Raw genomic sequence first — 20,206 nt, 5'->3', positions numbered from 1 at the left:
GTCGAGATCGAAGCCTGTTGTTAAAGCCAGGTCCATTGCATTTTATCTTCAGTTCAATCGAACCCGATTAAAGTCGAGGTCGAAGCCTGTGTTATAGTCAGGTCCATTGCATTTTCTCATTCGGTTAAATCGAACCCGATCTAAGTCGAGGTCGAAGCCTGTTGTTAAAGCCAGGTCCATTGTATTATATTTTGGTTAAATTGAACCCGATCAAAGTCGAGGTCGAAGCCTGTTGTTAAAGCCAGGTTCGTTGCATTTTATCTTCGGTTAAATTGAACCCGATCCAAGTCGAGGTCGAAGCCTGTTGTTAAAGCCAGGTCCGTTGCATTTTCTCATTCGGATAAATCGAACCCGATCTAAGTCGAGGTCGAAGCCTATTGTTAAAGCCAGGTCCATTGCATTATCATCCGGTTAAATCGAACCTAATCCAAGTCGAGGTCAAAGCCTGTTGTTAAAGCCAGGTCCATTGCATTATCATCTGGTTAAATCGAACCCGATCAAAGTCGAGGTCAAAGCTTGTTGTTAAAGCCAGGTCCGTTGCATTTTCTCATTCGATTAAATCGAACCCGATCTAAGTCGAGGTCGAAGCCTGTTGTTAAAGCCAGGTTCATTGCATTATCATATTCGGTTAAATCGAACCCGATCCAAGTCGAGGTCGAAGCCTGTGTTATAGCCAGGTCCATTGCATTATCATCTGGTTAAATCGAACCCGATCCAAGTCGAGGTCGAAGCCTGTGTTATAGGCAGGTCTATTGCATTATCATTCGGTTAAATCGAACCCGATCCAAGTCGAGGTCGAAGCCTGTTGTTAAAGCCAGGTCTACTGTATTTTCTCATTCAGTTAAATCGAACCCAATCCAAGTCGAGGTCGAAGCCTGTTGTTAAAGTCAGGTTCGTTGCATTTTATCATTCAGTTAAATCGAACCCAATCCAAGTCGAGGTCGAAGCCTGTTGTTAAAGCCAGGTCTGTTGCATTTTATCATTTGGTTAAATCGAACCCGATCCAAGATTGAGGTCGAAGGCTTTGTCAAGCCAGGTCCATCGCACTTATCATGTCAATTAAATCAAACCCGATCCAAGATCGAGGTTAAGGCTTGTATCAAGTACGAGGTTCTTGGCATGTCGGGATCCCGCCTAGTGTCCAACTGGGTCCATCTCTATCCTGTCTTGTCTGAATAAAATTTTCGCCTTCCCAAATACTTTGTCTTTTGCCTTTGTCTACCCTTTTAGTTCTGCAAGAATACACAAAGGGGGGCAAGCTGTAGACACCGTATTTGGTCCAGCTTAATTCTAGTTTTATTTTTAATTATTTAATTTTTATTTTATTAAATACTATAGGATTACTTTATTATTGGTTATAAGCTAAAGTTTAAATTAAATTAAAAAAAATAGATTTTGTTTTAAAGAATTTGATTTAATATTAAAATAAAAGAAATAAAAAGATTTGATTCGATTTATATAATTTTGTTTTAAATAAAGGTTTTTTAATTAAAAAAAATTTAGATTCTGTTTTGGTTAAAAATAAACATTTGGTTTCTCCTCCCGTTTTTCCTTTGTTAAAACCGAACGCTTTCCCTTCCTTCTTTTTCTCTGGTTTTACTCGACTCACGCATGTTACTGTTATTTTTTTGGTATATTTAAAGGCCACACAACACACAGAGTGGAGGAGAAAAAAACAGAGAGCACACAGAAGAATGATTTGGGTGGAGAAATTTTTTATTTATTTATTTTTCCCTTGGTTTTTAAAGGCAGTTCAATAGAACCAACACACAACAAAACTTCGGTGCACACCTCACGACCTCCATTGCTGCCTTGAGACCATCATCCGGTGATAGACCGACGACGACGAAGAGTTCGGCGACCCACTCTAACACGACGAACGACATCCGTGGTAAAAATCTTTACACAGTATACCCTACATTTCTTTTAATAATAAAAAAAATTTCATTTTAACAAAAAAATAAAAATTTTCCTTTTAAAGAAAATAAACTTTTTAAAATAAGTTTTAAAAAATAATGTAGATAATTTTTCTTAAATTTAAATAAAATAATTTTTAAATAAAGTAAACAAAAAGTTAATTCATTTAAATAAAAGATTTTGCATTAAAGTTTTGTAAGTTAAAAAAAATAATAAGAGTTTTTATAAACTAAATCTTGTTTAAAAATAAATTGGATTCTTTAAAATTTCCATTCAAAGTTCTTAATTTTGTTTTTTTATTTATTTTATTTATTTTTAGAAAGAGAATTTCTGCCGCAGGGATTGAAAAAAATAGAGGATTTAAAGAAAATTGTTTTCTAGGGATTTGTTTTAAAATAAAATCTTATCTTGTAACATTTGTACAAGTTGTTAGGAGAATGAAATCTTTTGTTAAATGATGAGTATCATTTTAGAAAGATCTTAACAATTTGTTTTAAGTAAAATTGATTTTTTTAATTAGAAATAAAAGATTTTTCATGAAAAAATCTTTTTAATGTCAAAATACATAAAAAAATTAATTTTTTTGTTTTAATTTAACAAAATTCATAGGTTTTTTTTTAGTTTAAAAAATAAATTAAAACTTTTGTTTTTGTAAAAGAGTATAACATTTACATTTAAGGTGTTGGCATAGTGGTAAGACATTTGAGTTTTAATATACATGATGCAAGTTCGAATTCTTGAATGTCTCAAAAAATGTTTGTTTTGTTTTGTTTTTTTAAACATTGTTTTTACTAAATAATTATTTTACATAAAAGGTTTTTTTTTTCCGCTTTTTTTTACAAAATTCAACAATAAAACGTTTGTATTTTAAAAAGCAATTAAATTGTATCCTAAGGTCTTCGTGTAGTGGCAAGAGCTTAGGATATTGATAATCACAATAAAAGTTTGAGTCTTTATGTGTGTCATTATTTCATTTTATTTCTTTTTTATCGTTGTTTTTTTACTAAATAATTATTTCGAAAACTCCAATGACGGAAATTGGAACTTTCCAATATTCTCAAGTGATAAATTTTTCTAATGGCCTTCGTGCCACTCATACCTATTAATTCATATCTTATTACAAAATGTGAATTAATATAATATGAGACATATAAAATAAAATAAAAACATTTTTCTTTGGACCAAATAAAATAATAGGATAATTTTTGACAAAATATGGTACCGTTTTCGAACAGGTGTCGTAGGGTGCTAACACCTTCCCTACGCTCAATCGACTCCCGAACCAATAATTTGTTTTCGCAGACATTGTTTTTATTTTTAGGTGACCAATCACACCTTGTAGATGATTGGTGACGACTCTAAACCCTTATCTCGAAAGAGACCCTTCAGGGGATGACGTCGGCCGCTCCGCGTCTCGATGACGTTGCGACACTTCGTACTGTAACGAGAAGTTGTAAGGGTTTGAAATGCTTGTCGAACTTCGTCCAAGTGAGCTGAAGCATGTTGTGGCTGTTTCCATCAATGTTCCATCATAACACGGGTAAGCTAACTTGTTTTTCGTCATCATTCATACTATAGCATTTGAATATTAAATCCTTCTAAATCGAACTTGTTATATGTTGTGACTATAGCTAAGTTAGCATCTTTATCATATTATTGAGTAAGTTCAAAAGGAATAGTGAATATTGATTATAGACGAGGAATGTGCGTTTACAATCCCTCTACTATACTAGCTAGTTTGTGCTATATTGTTTAAGTACATTTTGTGCTATGCTGCTGAAGGATATAGAAGAAGTGTTCGGTTATTTTGTTATTGTAGCCTCTTCTGTTATATTTGGAACTTTGTTTGGACATTTTGTTGGTTATCATATCATATTATTGTGTAAGTTTACAAAAGTTTTATGAATACTTAATATTGATACTTTCGTTACGGGATGATTGTACGTTTACAAACCTTATGATTGTACTAATATTTTGTGCTATGTAATTTAAGGATGTAGAAAAAGTGTAGGCATGTCGTTTATTTTAATCGTACTTCTTCTGTTTGGTTGTTATGTTGATTGTTTTATCAGATTATCGAGTAAGTTGATAAGGAAGACTATGAATGTAGATGATTTGTAGTGTTGTAGAAGATTAATGTACATTTTCAATCATTGTGATACTTCTTTAAATTTTTAAAGATATGCGATATTACTAAAGGATGTAGAAAAAGTGTACGTAGGTTGGTTTTTTTTAATCAATTATGTGATGTTGGAATAGTATTTGCAAAGAATACTATTGTGATAGGCTCCTAATGTGTTTATTTAAGAATGTTATTTGCAAATATCACGATCCTTTGACATTTTAAATAGATAGACACGTATTTTAGAAAGTGACTTTCTTACCTTATCTATCTTTCGTTATTCATTTATCTAACTTGAGTATTGTTTTTTCATTAGGTCTTTCACCACCCCAAAGACGTTGACAATTAGGAATGCAACTAATTGATGGATGAGCTTCGTTGTCAGAGTTGGTGTGTAGGAAACATGTTTTATTCTGTAATTTTGTAATTTGTGTTTGAGAATATTAGTATATTCTAAATTAATATATTAGCTTCCTTGTTCATATTTAATATAGTTCAACTTTGTTATCTAAATTAATATATTTGCTTGTTCGATCGACAATTTGACTATATTATATTTCTATTACGTGACATCTGCACTCAAAATAAAATACATTTTCTTTGACACTTTTTTTATCATCACAAAATGAAATCAGTAGTGACGTTTTTAAACCATCACAAAAATATTTTTTAGTACGATTATTGACCGTCACAAAATATTCTTTTCGTGACGTTTAAAAAATGTCACGGAAGGATGGTCACATGACCTTTCCTCCCTATTCAAGGTCTTTCCGTGACCTTGAATCACCATCACGAAATCATTTTTCATGATATTTTATGAACGTTGTGGAAGTTCATGTCTTTCATAACGATAATTAACCGTCACGTGTGCTAATTTTTGTGACGTTTTTTAACGTCACAAAAATCTTTCGTGACGTGTTTAATGCCGTCACGTATACGTCCATCACGAAAGATAAACGAGACGTCTAAAAAACATCACAAAAATTAGCACACGTGACGGTTAATTACCGTCATGAAAGACATGGACTTCCATGACGTTCATAAAACATCATGAAAAATGATTTTGTGATGGTCGTCATGAAAGATTTTTGTGTCGTTAAAAAACGTCACAATAAACCGAATTTCTACTAGTGACGCTATAGCTTCGACCGGTTACTTTTTTGTACGGTGGCCAATGAGATGAAATGAATGTCTAAAATCGATATCAAAGTATTGATATTTTGATTCCTATGGATTCTTCAATTGCTCACTTTACTGATTACCTTTTGAAAGAGTTTCATTTTGGTCCTATACAAAAAATAACGCGTTTGGCGTTATATAAGAATGGTTCTAATAAATGAATGATCATTATGATATTAGAGGATAGGGAATGTTTCTATCATTTTGAATGATATATGTGTGCGGAATAATTATTGTGTTGTCGTAGATGTTAACAATAATATGAATACATAGCATATAGCTGGAAGTTCGAAGTATCTACACCCAAACAAAAGGATTATAAATTTATGGACGTCATTCAAGATGACTACTTAATATTGGATTTTGCATGACAGAGTGTCATTCAAAGTAAGTTTTAATTGAAAAAATATATATATGCTTTTGCTTGGAGAAGTAGTTTTCAATTTAAGACTATTAAATCTAGTAAAAAATAATAATTTGTTCGGCGTATTGATGCAAATTGTAAATGGTATCTTCGTTCATCCCGATATAAAGATGGTAAGGTGTGGGTTATTAGAAAATTCATTGATCACTATGATTGTACTGTTGATATTGCTCAGAATGATCATAGGCAAGCTACAACATTTATAGTTAGTGAGTGTGTTAAATATATTCTAAAGAGCAATAGTAAGATACAGTATCGACCACAGGATGTTACCGATTACAAGCGTAGAAAATATGGTCATAATATTAGTTAATGATAAAGCTTATAGAGGATAGGAGGATGCAGTCAAAGATATATCATGGGGTCTCTGAAGAATCATTTCTTGCACATTTAATTTTAAAGAATCCACGTATATTGATCAACGTTGTTTTTCAAGGTTCAAAGATGGTTTTTAGAGTATAAATGACTCATTTTCCATATAGTTTACATAAACTGTGTTTGGAGGTGAAAATCGTACTACCACGTGGAAGACAGATCTAACTTTGAAGGTCTTCTCTGGTGGCTGACCTGAAGAGCTCCTTGAGGGCCGACCTTGGCCTTGCTTAAAGGTCGACCTCACCATGGCCTTCTCTGGCGGCTGACTTAGATATCTTACAATTATCTTCAAATTACTTACAACTATCTCCTTTAGTTAATACTCTAATTCAAACTATTTAATACTTACAACTAAATGATTCTAACTAGTTCTATATTTTATCCAATATACCCATCTCGAATCAGTATAAGGAATCAAACTTAGAATAAGATATATCCCCATGTATACAATAGTTTACACCGAAATTTTGCACCACTGACATCATAACAGTACAAAAACAACCATTGAAGATATATGAGTATGGAAGGGGAGTTTAACAGTACCAAAAAAAAAAAACCAGCATTTTCAACATTGTTCAAATCTGAAATCGAAAACTAGAAGGATATATTGGAATGCAAACCTTCCGGTCAGCGACTAGACAACGGTCGAGATAAATAGAAAGAAGGAGAAGCTAGACAGATTGCTCCAGCGATGAAGAAGAACAAAGATGGAGATCAGAGACGAAGGAATGAAGACGGTGGGTGAAGATGAAGTAACGGATGGAAACCGAAGAATACATGAAGAATTATAGTTGACGGACTGCTTCGGTGATAAAAAAGAACGGAGACGACGGCCAGAGAAGAAGGAACGCAGACGGCGACTGAAGACAAAGGAATGCAGACGGTGGCCGGAGACGAAAGAACGTAGATGGCGGTCGGAGAAAAAGGTACGAACGGAAACGGAACAATAGAGGAAGAAGAAAAGTCGAAGGAAGAAGGTTTTCGAATTTTTTCAATAATGGAAAATTTTGGAAATTTGGTTAGTATTTTGGGGATTTGATATTTTTAATTTTGGAGAGTATAATTAGGCAAAATTTAAGGGATTTAAATTGTTGATGGAGAAAATACATACATGCGCAGCGGAAGTGAGCAAGAATGGAAATAACAATCTAGATGCATAATACAACCTATGATTAAACATGCATGATCATACATTATGATGCTTAGAGATAAGTAGAGAAAAATACAAACCTTTGTAGCTTTTCAAAAATCTTCAAATAGCTCTAATGAAGGACCACCAAGAGATCTTCCTAGCTATTCTCAAGGCTTGGAATAGAGTGGTGAGACTCTTTTTAGAGAAGGAAAAAATTAGAGAAAAGTGGAACTAAAAGGAGTTATGTAAGCTTTTTGAAAACACATCAAATGGCTAAAGGTTCCAAGAGATCTTGATGTTTGAACAAAAGCCTTCTTAAATAGGCAAATTACATGCAACTCTTGCATGTCAAAGTTCACCAAAAGCTTACAACACATATTCCACTCATGCATGGCATGACTAAGTGTCAAAATGCATGTCTAAGTTCACCAAAAGCTTACAACACACATTCCACTCATGCATGACATGGCTAAGTGTCAAAAAGTGGATTTTTGAGATTATTTAAATGTTCCACTCAACAAGTTAGTGGAATTTTCCACCAACTTGGTTAAAAACATTATTTTAATCTACTTTAGTCAACCTTTGACTTTCTTTGGTCAAAGTCAACTATTTGACTTTTTCCAAAATCCGATGTTTGATGAAATCCATGCCTTCGATTATGAATCCGCATTCATAATTTTAATATTTAAATCCTATTTAAATATTTTGTCCAAATTTCTCAAATTGATATCATATATCAATTACTTAATCATATCTCATATGATTAACCTAATTCGTACGATTTGAATTATTCCTTCAAATTATTCCAAGTTTGTTCCTATATGAGCTAGCCAGGGGACCTTATGGACCTACAGATCATGAGCTCCAACGATCCGAGATTAACCGGTTAAACTCTTTAACCTAGTTAACCAACAATCGTTAACTACGCGGTCACTCCACTAAAGCCCGTAGCTGCACTCTCCTCACTGTAGATATATTATGTCCATTTGATATAACCATGATCGGTAAGTCGACCCTTCACAGGTTTTTTGTAATTACAGCTGGGTCAAAATACCGCTTTACCCCTGTAATTACCTCTTGTTCCTTAAGTCCCACTAATCCTCTGATGAACAATGATTTGTAGTCCAACTATCAAATCAAAAAATCCTCTCAAACCTTTTGATGAGGGTGGCGCCAATTGTTCAAGACCTGGATTCAGCCCTTAAGAGAACAACCTCTCTACTATCCCAAAATTGGGTAGAAGTGAATTTCTTCTTGCACCTTATGTCCCTAGCTATCTACCGGGTCTTACCCCTGAAATGGGAGGCTTATTGAGCCAGCGCTGTTGAGCTGCTCTCACCCATGCAGATCTAAGGATAATCCCGAGTAAACAGAAGTTCATAGTTAGCTCAGGATTAAGATCGAGTTACCTAGGCCATCAAAGTTGAGATAGCCAGTTTCAAACAGTAAACGGTGTTATAAAGTAAAAGTGACTATCTCATGGTCCGGTCTTATGCAAACTCTTTGCACGGGACACCCCCACTCGCATGTCTTCACATGAACGAATTAGGATCACATCGTTTGTACTAGCTACAAAGTGGGCCGCATCCATAGTGTCCCCATAATAAGGCGCCCAACCTTATTCCTATACTATAGACCATTTAGACTGTTAACTCAAACTTGATCCATATTTATGTCTCTTACATAGAGTTTGAGTCTCAGGTACCAGTCTAGGATCCTTTATTTTATTGGATTTAGATATAGTAAGAACATTATTGCATCAATAACTACTTATTGATTAAAACCTTCAATAACAACTTTATTGAATGATAAAAGTATATCTGTCATTTTCAAACTATGAGTTTTAGGACATAAAACCCAACAATTGTAACATCCTAAGTAACCAATTTTGGATTTTACAAATTAATTAATATTGAGGTGTAGATATAAAAGGATATATTAATAATTTGGGTGATGAGTACCATCTTAAATAGGGTTGTTTGATGACAAAAGTATAAATTTTATACATTTAATCCTTTTATGTAATTATAGTCTCTAAATAGTCTATCAGTATACTAATCCCTTAACTTTAAACTAAAAATATTTGTAGATTATTTTGTCAACTTAGGACAGTCCAAAAGATGGAGGATAGCCGCCAAGCCCACTCGGCTACCCGGGAGAGGCCTTTAGTGCAGCCCCATAATTCTTTTTGGAAGAGCAGCCCCTCCAAACGATTTTAACCCCAACTGGCAACCAGCATAAGTTAAGTACACTTGTTCTGCTTTCATTTGTCATTAGGTTTGAACCTCATCCGAGTCGTTTTTGTTAGTAAGTTACTTTTTGTGTGTGCTTGACTACGAATTGAATTTTGTACATCTTTTTAAGTTAATTTTTGTTTTATGAAATTTTTATTGCATATTTCTTTCATTGTTGTGCTTTGACTTCAATTTTTATATTATGGTCGATTCTTAGTAACCAAGAGCATTAGGCGTAAGGTAATTGCATTTTGTGTTTCAAGTCATCATTTTCTCATACCCCTTTGTCACCATATGGTATATACCAATTTTATATCATTTGGTATCATTTGTTACTTCACTTTCTCGTGTCTAATATCATTTATTATTTCTCATATCTTGTCATTGGTATCATTTATATCACTATATATATATATATATATATATATATATAAAAGAAAGAAGAAATAAAACATCTTTGTATTGTTACTTGTAGACTTTGCTTGCTTGTTCAAGTGTCAATTCGCCACGAGCAACCAAGTAAGCATCTCAAGAGGGTATCCACGCCAGCCTTACCCTACCACAAGAGAAAGAAAACGAGAGATCAAGTAAGGGAGTGAGTGAGAACTATAATTTGTTTAACCTTTACTTGTGTAGTTATGGAGGCAAAGAGGAAGATGTTACAAGAAACCACCACCTCCCAAGAAGGAGTAAGTCCACATTGTAAGTATTCGTTAGATGCTAGGAGATCTCTCAATGCATAATCTAGAGAAGATTTCTTGGAATAACATAGAGAAAATCTTTTTTTCATTAGATGCATAATAAATATCACACCTTGTAGTGCTCGTATTGATAGTGGTAGTTACACTAATGTAATTAGTACTTATGTAGTGGATAGATTGAACTTTGCTACCACACCACATCCATGTCCATATAATTTGCAAGGTTTAATCAAGAGGGTGAAATTAAGTTCCAAAGTCAAGTTAGAGTTTCTTTTGTAGTATGTAGGTATAAAGATGAGATTATTTGTTATATCATACCTATGCATGCTTGTGACCTTTTGCTTGGAAGATTGTGTCCACATGATAGGAAGGTGAAGTATGATAGTTTCCTTAATCGATATACTTTTGCTAATAATGGAAAGAAAACCACATTAATCCTATTGTCACCAAAAGAAGTTCAAATTGACCAAAGAATGTTGGAAGAAAGAAGAAAGGAGTTCACAACCAAGGAAGCTATCAAGTTGGAGGAAAGAATGAAAAATGTTGCAATCAAGGAGGCTACCAACATCCAAGTGGAAAAGGTAAGTGTCCCCAACCAATGTGAGAAGACCGAGAGCCTCAAGGTAAGTTCAAATGAGGTTGACTATAAATTTCCTTGCGATGATATGCATGTTGATCATATTTTATTTGATTGCAATGAATTACATGATTTTATGAATATTGTTGAAAAGGAAAGTAGTGAACTTGAAAATTGTAAAACCATGCATGAAACCACTATTCCAATAGCTAACAAGGAAATGCATGATGTTTTGCCACTTGCAGAGGAGGAGATTACTAAGAAGGTACTTTGTGATTCAATGCACCATATTCCAAGTCCTTTAGCTACTGAAATTTCTTGCGTTTATGAAGTATCCATGCTTGATACACTAATTCATGAAGATCCATAAGTTGAATGTGATTTGAAAAGTACGAGAGAAGGAAAAGATGGGTTGAAAGAAAGTAGCAATGAAAAGAATAAGAAGAAAAGATAATATTCCACACTATTGTGTCTTACAAGCCAATTTTCAAGGAATTATTCGATAAGGATCCTTACTTTCAAACTATTATGTTTTATCCTAGTGCTTGTATTATTTTGAGATTTTTGCAGGAGATTTTAAGTCTTAACTATAATCATAGTGGGATCCAGGTAGAGTTGAAATCTATGGAGAGAGATTACAAGATGGAGCCAAAAAGACTCATCCTACAATCTTCACATGATCTTGAGATCACCTTACAAGGTAAGTATAAAATAAATATTAATTTTGAAGATACTAACTTGTTTCGATTGTGTATAGGTGATCATGAACAAGTCAAATTATGGCCAATAATCATGGAGAAATACTTGTTCAAAAAGTTCTCTAAACAACACCATGGCCGACAACACCAATTGCTATGTTGGAAAATTCAAACGCCATGCATCAAATGGAGAACAAGGAAATCCAAACATAATGTCAACAAATAAAGTGATTGGGTTTGGAAGCACTTTTGGAAAGAACGAAGAAGGATTAAAGGAATATTTATAGGATGGCCGATGAGAGCATCAATATCACTAGACTTCAAGATGGCTTTACAAGGAATCCTAGGAGCTATGTCCAGTCGAGAGGCCGAAAAAGAAAGTGGCCTAGAAATCATCAAGGAGAGTCAATTGCAATACTCATGGGGAAAGGTCATAAGCCTTCAATAGTGCGAAGAGAACCCACATGGTAAGAGTACACTTTTTAAGGCTTATTATTTGACTAACTTGATGTGTTTGAATGTAGGTAAAATATTTGATTCGGGGACGAACCCTTTTCAAGAAGGAGGAGATGATATGATCATATTTGGCCACAAGTCCTTGGAACCACATCACTACAAAAAGAGAGCACCATCGCACGTTCAACACCATCAAATGCACGTTAACCTCGCATGGAGATAACCCAAGAGCACACAACAACGCCCTCCGCACGCACGACCATAAGGCCCGTGGGACCGCATTGCACGCGTAGCTTTGCTGCGTGTGGCTCCAGACATAACATCCACACTGCGCGCACCATCACCCACACACACGCCCTGCAGCCCACATGCCCAACATTGCACGTCCCCTTCTGCACGACCTTGTCCACGTGTGCCCACAACCACCAGGCGCCCCTGTCGCACACACCACCCAGTCGCACGCCCTGCACGTGCCCCACCAGATGTTCTTGCAGCGCGCCTACCCTTGTTAGGCACTATTCTCACAACGCCTCTTATGCACGCCTCTGACTTACCAATGTCTGCGTGCCTGCGCACCCCTCCACCCTGCTAACCTCGCAACACAACCCCCGTGCGCACCAGCAATGTCAGCGCCTCCCCTATACGCGCTCGCCCTCACCCGCACATACCCGTCTGTCCATGTCAACACCCTTACGCAGCATGCTTGCCTGGACAGGGTGCCTTTCCATGCTGCCATCATCCCTTATGCGCGCACCTCCCCTCTTGCTACCGCCACCCCTATAGTCGCTCAACCTGTAGTGCGAAATCAATTGCCTGGCAGCCCACTCTTGGAACATTTTAGGAAAATATCTTCCTAATTTTTTCAAGAAAAATCGAGGGGATTATCTTTTTATTATTCGCTTTTTAATTTTAGCAAGTTTTCAATGTTAGGAAAGATTGTTTTAATTTTTATTATTTTAATTTTACAATATTCCTTTTAAAGACTATGTGCCTTGGCCTATAAATAGGCTTACACCCCTGTTGTATTTCACAACCTTTGAATCTTTGAATTATCATTTGAATAAAATTGTGAGAGTTTTCTCTTCATTGCTGTGTGTAAACCCCCTCCCCTCCATAATATCGATTTCCTCCATGTGGTTGAAATTAGGATCTCATATTTTACCCCTCGGAGCATGCTTATTTGATTGATCATCAAACTCATGGAGTGCTTTCGGCCTCGAGCATAGTGAGTATTTTGTCTACTCAAGGTAATGACTGTAATGGTAATCCATCTAACCCTTCACCTTTCGGGTTGACCTCTTATACGATTGGATTCAAGTGGCTAGTGGCTCGAGTAGTCTATACACTTGAGTTGTCGCGTATCACAAATAAATTTTTATAGTGGTTTGGAAATCTCTATTCTACCCGATTTTTATAGTGGTTTGGAAATCCATAATCTACTCTCCAAGACTTTTTATTGGCATTTTACTACGACTCTCTTGCTGGTGAGAACCAAACCGATCAACCCTCTTTTTATCACAGGCTAAAAAAAAACTGATGATCCTTTTTACTGATTCAGGATCCAACCAATAGTGTTTTCTGACAATCGAATGTGTACCCACACCTTAATATAAAAACCTAAAAATAAACAATACAATGAAATACCTCATTAAGCTGGATTTATAAATTTCGCACTAAAGCAATGGATAAAAAACCGCACTCTGATATATCTCTCACAATATATATATATATACAGACAAGTTTTTATATGGACAGAATGAAAATTTGAGAGCAAAATAATTTGAAGAGAGAAAGATGTTTGCTTTGATAATTGGTGTGGAGGATGGTGAAATTTGGTGGCTTTAAATAGAGTTTCAATGATTAATTTTGGCCATTGGATTTAGGGCAACAAAGATGAGTAGTGAAGATTAAGGTGAATGATAAGGTAAAAGAATAAAGAAGATTTTTGGAGATTGAGAGTGATCGATGAGATTAAAGAGAACTTGTGGATTGAGAGAAATTTGTGGAAATGATTAGATTCTTCAAATTTGAATACGCCACATGTCGTCATCTCATTTACTTGATTATTGGATGTCGCGTCATCAAAGATATGACCTCTTGATGCTACATGTCAAATTATGAGTGTTCCACTTGTCCACGTCACCTGCCACATGTGCTTTTTCTTCCCAAACTTGTTTTGTTATAAAGTATTCGTTTGAACTCCAATTCTAGTTATTCTGTAACAACCCGAATTTTCCAATACAATCAGACTAACAATAATGCTGAAACGTAACTTTCAAGAAACTTTAAGAACTAAAATTATTCAGCGGAAGCAATTTTCTAACAGGTTTTTTTTAAACTAATTTAACTAAATAGGAAGATGACTTTCAAACTCATGCCAGAACGCTAAACTTCACCTTCTATCAGAACGATCATTCAATCCTTCATCTAAAAAACATTTAGGAAAACAAAAATGAGTACAAAAATACTCAAAAGTAATTTCTATATAGAACATTGAAATTCATTTTCCTTTCAAAACATTCGTAAACAAAAATACGAACAGATCAAAACTTATAAAGTCCTTTAAAATATTTAGTACAATTGTCAAAACTTTCTAAATAAACTAGATTTTCGAAAACAGAGTCTTCAAATAAGACAAAATTTTCAGTCAATCAAAAGAAACTTTCATTATTTAAAAACAAACTTTCATTCCTTCAAAATGAACTTTTAATGATTCAAAACAATGTTCCATAACAAACTTTCATTCGATCAAACTTCAAATCCTTCAAAACAAACTTTCTTTCAATCAAAAGTTTCATCCAAAAGTGGAAAGATGTATGACTTGGGGCTACAAAACCAAATCTAAAAACTGGGTTAAAAAACTTCTAAATTCAACAATAACAAACTTTAAAATTACAAAAATCGGTATAAATCAATACGAACGAAATTTAGAAAAAAAGTTTCTCAATAAAACAAGCTTAAAAACCTTTTAAACAATTGAAAATTTGGGGATCTTAGATCTGGAATAAATTTGGGGATTTACTGATTTTTATAGAAAAATCAGATCTGAAAACGGTGTAGAAAACCTTTAAAACTTGGTAAAAACATATAATTCTTCATGTAAAAAATCATAACAACAACCTATGGTTTATGAGATACAAATAGGTAAACTTTTTATGCAAAAGGAGTCTCAAAAAAATCCAAAAATAGTCTCATAAACAACAAGATTCAAACAAAAAATTCTGCAAATTTTTTAGGGCAAAAAGTCCTTAAAATCTTTTATTATAAAAACAAAAACCTCAAAACTTTTCCCAATAAATTGAATTAAAGAACTACAGATCAGGAAAAATAAAACTAAAACAATGAGGAAGAAAAAAGATTACTGATCTTTGAGAGAAAATACCAAAACTCTTCTTCTTTTCTTTTCTTTTTCTCTTGGAGAGAAAACTAGGTCTAACAGTTTAAGAAAAATAAAACCTAGGGTTTAAGAGCTTTTATAACAAACCCTAATGAATCCTTTTTAAAAGAGGATTAACATAAAAAGATAAATATTTAATAAAACTCTTTCTTTTTATTTTTGTTTTTAATTTTAAGAACAAATTATCTTTTAAAAATAATTTTTAAAACAAAAAGGTTTATCTTTGAGAAAATAAAAGAAAACAACTAAAAAAATCATAATTTAAATATATATATTTATATATATATATATTTTTTGTTACAAACACCCACCGAAAAAGAGATTTCGTCCTCGAAATTTACATACCTTAGAGAATAATTCAGGATATCTATCTATCATATCCTTTTCAGTTTCCCAAGTAGCTTCTTCAGATGAATGATTCCTCCACAAAACTCTTACAGGATGAATAGTTTTATTGCGTAAAACTCGATCCTTCTTGTCCAAAATTTGAACTGGAACCTCGTCATATGTTAGATTTTCTTTTACTTGGAGTGGTTTGTAGCTTAGCACATGTGATGCGTCTGCAATATACTTCCAAAGCATTGAAACATGGAAAGTATTATGGATTCGATCTAAGGTAGGTGGTAAGGCCAAACGATATGCTACAACACCCACCTTTTCTAAAATTTCGAAAGGTCCAATAAATCTTGGACTAAGCTTTCATTTCCTTCCAAATCTTAAAATTCATTTCAATGGCGATACTTTCAAAATACCATGTCTCCAACCTCAAAGTCCAATTTTTTTCTTCTAACATCAACATAACTTTTTTGACGACTCTGAGCTGTCTCCATTCTCTATTAATGGACTCATTTGTCTTATGCACTGATTCTGGTCCCAAAATTAAATTCTCTCCAACTTTACTCCAATTGACGGGTAACCTGCATTTTCGTCCATAAAGAGTCTCGAAGGGTGTCATTCCAATGGTTGCTTGATAGCTATTATTATAAGAAAATTCAATTAAATGCAGATGCTTCTCCCAACTCCCTTGAAAATCTAAAGTACAAGCTCGAAGCATGTCTTCCAATGTTTGAATTGTCCTTTCTGTTTGGCCATCAAACTACAGGTGAAAAGCAGTACTGAAGTTAAGTCTCATACCCAGAGCCTTATGCAAACTTCTCTAAAACTTGGAGGTAATCTTGGGATTTTTATCTGATACTATAGAGATCGATATACCATGCAGTCGAACTATTTCCTTGACATAAATTTGAGCCCATTTTTTTGCTGTGTAAGTAGACTTACCCGGTAAAAAGTGAGCTGATTTAGTTAAGCGATCAACAATGATCCACACAGTCTCAATACCATGTTGTGTCTTAGGTAATCCACTCACAAAATCCATTGAGACACTCTCCCATTTCCACTTACGTATAACCAATGGTTGGAGGGGTTCCGGTGGTCTTTCATGTTCAATCTTTACCTGCTCGCATGTTAGACAATGGCTAACAAAGTCGACAAAGTCTCGCTTCATTCCTATCCACTAATAAGCTCTTCGGAGCTCTTGGTACATTTTTGAACTCCCAGGGTGAACCGAGTATGGAGTATTATGATCTCAAGCTATGATCCCCTTCTTAATAACCTGGTCATTTGGTATGCAAAGACAATCATCAAACCATAAAACTCCATCACATGACACTGAAAAGTCAACTTGTTTAGATTTGCTAACATCATCGACAATTTTCTTCAAAGTTGGATCTGAAAGTTAAGCATGCTTGATCCTACTAATTAAAGATGGTTCAACCACAAAGCTAGCCAACAACGACGATACACTATCTGTAGTCACATCAGTCGCTAACTTCTCAAAGTCTTTAATTAAATGCTCCTGAGTTGTGAGTAAGGCTGCTAAGTAACTTGAGGATTTTATACTTAAGGCATCTGCCACTACATTAGCCTTACTAGGATGGTAGCTAATAGTGCAATCATAATTCTTAACTAACTCCAACCAACGTCATTGATGGATATTCAGTTCCTTTTGAGTGAAGAAATATTTTAAGCTCTTGTAGTCGATGAAAATCTCACAATGAGCACCATACAAGTAATGCCTCCAAATTTTTAAAGCAAACACAACTGCTGCTAACTCCAACTCATGAGTGGGGTAATTTTGTTCATGGTTCTTGAGTTGTCGTGAAACATAGACAATAACTTTACCATTTTGCATAAGTACACAACCTAGACCATTTCTTGACGCATCACTATAAAACACAAAACCTGAGTCCCCACTAGGAACAGTTAAAACTGGAGTAGTAACAAGTCTCTTCTTCAATTCCTGAAAGCTTTGCTCACAATCTTCTGACATTGAAATCGTGCATTCTTTCTTTTTAACTGAGTTAAAGTAGATGAAATCTTGGAAAAACCTTCCACGAACATTCTATAATATCAAGTTAAGCCAAGAAAACTTAGAATTTCTCGTACATTAGTGCGTCGTGGCCAATTCGTAACCACTTCAACTTTGCTTGGATCCACTAAGATCCCCTTTTTGGACACCACATGCCCTAGAAAGGCAATGATCTTAAGCTAAAGCTCGCACTTCTTAAATTTAGCATAGAGTTTCTTCTCCCTTAATACTTCTAATATTTGCCTTAAGTGTAACTCATGCTCGAACTTTGTTTTGGAATATACTAAGATGTCATCAATGAAGACAATGACAAATTTATCCAAGAAATTATTGAATACCCTATTGATCAAATCCATAAATACAGTTGGAGCATTAGTCAATTCGAAAGGCAGTACCAAGATCTCATAATGGCCATAACGTGTTCTAAATGCAGTCTTTTGGATGTCACAAGCTTTAATCTTCAACTAGTGATAGCCTGACCTAAAATCAGTCTTTGAGAAAACACTAACACCTTGAAACTGGTCAAATAAATCTTCAATCTGAGCGAGTGGGTATTTATTCTTTATAGTCACACGGTTGAGCTCCCTATAATCAATGCATAGACGAAGAGATCCATCCTTCTTTTTAACAAAAAGGACTGGAGCACCCCAAAGAGAAACACTTGGATGAATAAAACCTTTGTCTAACAACTCTTGGATTTCTTCCTTGAGTTCTCGAAGTTCGACAGAGCCCATTCTATAAGGTGCTTTGGACAATGGTGCAGTTCCCGATACCAATTCAATAGAGAATTCAATCTCTCTGTCAGGGGGCAAACTTGGAAAATCTTTTTGAAAAACATATCTGTGAACTCGCACACTACAGGTAACTTTTCAATTGGCTTGCATGTCTTCTCTGTGTTAACTACACTGGCTAGATAGCCTCAACAACCATTGTCAATTAGCTTAAATGCTTTAAGTGCAGATATAATCTTTGGAAGATGATATATTTTTTCTCTTTTAAAACGAAACTTTGGTTGGTCCGAAGGGGAGAACAAGACCTTTTTTTCATGGCAAAGAATGTTAGCGTGATTTGCAGATAACCAATCCATACCCAGAATTGTGTCAAAATCAGTCATCTCAAGAATTGTCAAATCAGCAATCAAGTTTTGAACAACAATACTTAATTGACAGGATTTAACTACCTTATCAGTATGTAGCACATTACCAGAAGGAGTTGATACTTTAAGTATATATCTCAAGTCTACAGGTACCAACTTAAACTTTCTAACAAATGTAGACGATATAAAAGAATCTGTAGAACTAGAATCAATCAATACAAAAGCAGTAATTCCAGTTATGAGAATGGTACATGAAACAACATTAGGCTTGTTATTAGCCTCTTGCTTAGTGATCGCAAAGACTTTACCCTTCTTACTTGATTTCTTCTCCTGTGCTTTCGAGTCATCTGCTTTTTGGCTCAATGGACAATTATTGATGAAGTGTCCTGTTTTTCCACAACGAAAGTAGGCTCATGCCGCTTTGTAGCATGTTCGAGTATGGTTCTTGCCACATGTCTTACACTCCGACTGTTGTCCACTACTGTTAGAGCCTACCCTCTTATAAGGTTGACTCGAAGTTTGTCTTTCATGGAACTTCCTTTCTGAACCACCATCCTTGAAAAATGACTTCGTGTTGTCCAAATCCTGTGACAAGATCTGAGTTGTTTGCAACACCTCGACATAGGTCATCAATCTGAAGGTAGCAACATGCTTCCTTAGTTCTGGTCTCAAACCTCTTTCAAATTGTCTTGCTTTCCTCCAATCAGTGTCCACTAAATGAGGCGCATAGTGAGAAAGCTCCTCAAACTTCTTTTCATACTCTATCAGGGGCAGTCTTCCTTGATCTAACTTGATAAACTTTGCCTCCTTGTTCTGTCTAGTCGTCGAGGGAAAAGACTTCTCAAAGAAAAATTCCTTGAACCTATCCTAACCTATAGGATTTTCAGCGACATTCCATGTCCTGCGAACTATATTCCACCATTTATTTGCTCCTATTTTCAACATGTATGTAACACAAGCCACTTTCTAACGATCATTGCATTCCATAAAGTCAAAAGCCTTCTTGATTTCCTCGATCCACTCTTTAGCAACAATTGGATTCGTGCTTGTACCTTCAAAAGAGGGTGGATGGAGCTTTCTGAGCTGTTCCACCACACGATTGGCTCCATCATTAGCTGGAGCATTCCTGTTAGTTATTGGGTTTCGTGGAACAGTTGGGATATTATCTTGCAGTTCCTCAACAGTTGTAGTTCTACGATTATTAGTCCTTCGTGACGGCATTGTTCTGCAAAGCATGTGTCAACCAATCCTTAGCTATATAAAAAAAATAATATAGCTATATCGTAACGATATAGTGAGTAACCAGCACATAGAAAACAAACACTCTCAAAACTCAAAATTTTGAAACTATCAAACCTAATGTCTTGGCATGAACTTTAGCACTAACACAATACTTAAGAATCCTAGAGTCTACAGGACCTCAAACCATCTCTGATACCAACTGTAACAACCCGTATTTTCTAATACGGTCATTCTGACAAAATGCTGAACCGTAAACAAATATACACTATATTAACGAAAAAACTTCTT

At 34.9% G+C, this 20,206-nt stretch overlaps 2 protein-coding genes across 2 annotated transcripts; both read right to left on the bottom strand.

The window, feature by feature from the left end:
- Nucleotides 1–14,230: 14,230 nt before the first annotated feature.
- On the bottom strand, nt 14,231–17,541 carry LOC148211441 (uncharacterized). The gene is made up of 5 exons (XM_088124420.1): nt 17,265–17,541; nt 16,825–16,940; nt 16,491–16,665; nt 15,558–15,772; nt 14,231–14,242 (listed from the first exon to the last, which is right to left on the bottom strand). The coding sequence occupies exons 1-5, from the start codon at nt 17,539–17,541 to the stop codon at nt 14,231–14,233; spliced, it is 795 nt and encodes a 264-aa protein (XP_087980546.1).
- Nucleotides 17,542–18,044: 503 nt separating this feature from the next.
- LOC148211440 (uncharacterized) lies at nt 18,045–19,897 on the bottom strand. Its single transcript, XM_088124419.1, has 3 exons — nt 19,648–19,897; nt 18,670–19,062; nt 18,045–18,403 (listed from the first exon to the last, which is right to left on the bottom strand). Exons 1-3 carry the CDS (start codon nt 19,895–19,897, stop codon nt 18,045–18,047), a joined length of 1,002 nt encoding a protein of 333 aa, XP_087980545.1.
- Nucleotides 19,898–20,206: the final 309 nt, after the last annotated feature.

This window comes from Momordica charantia, assembly GCF_013281855.1.
Source record: "Momordica charantia cultivar OHB3-1 chromosome 5 unlocalized genomic scaffold, Mcharantia_2.0 BLBB01000005.1, whole genome shotgun sequence".
In the NCBI taxonomy this organism is placed as follows: domain Eukaryota; kingdom Viridiplantae; phylum Streptophyta; class Magnoliopsida; order Cucurbitales; family Cucurbitaceae; genus Momordica; species Momordica charantia.
Note: the sequence above shows the minus strand (reverse complement) of the source record. Positions and strands in the feature narration are given on the sequence as shown.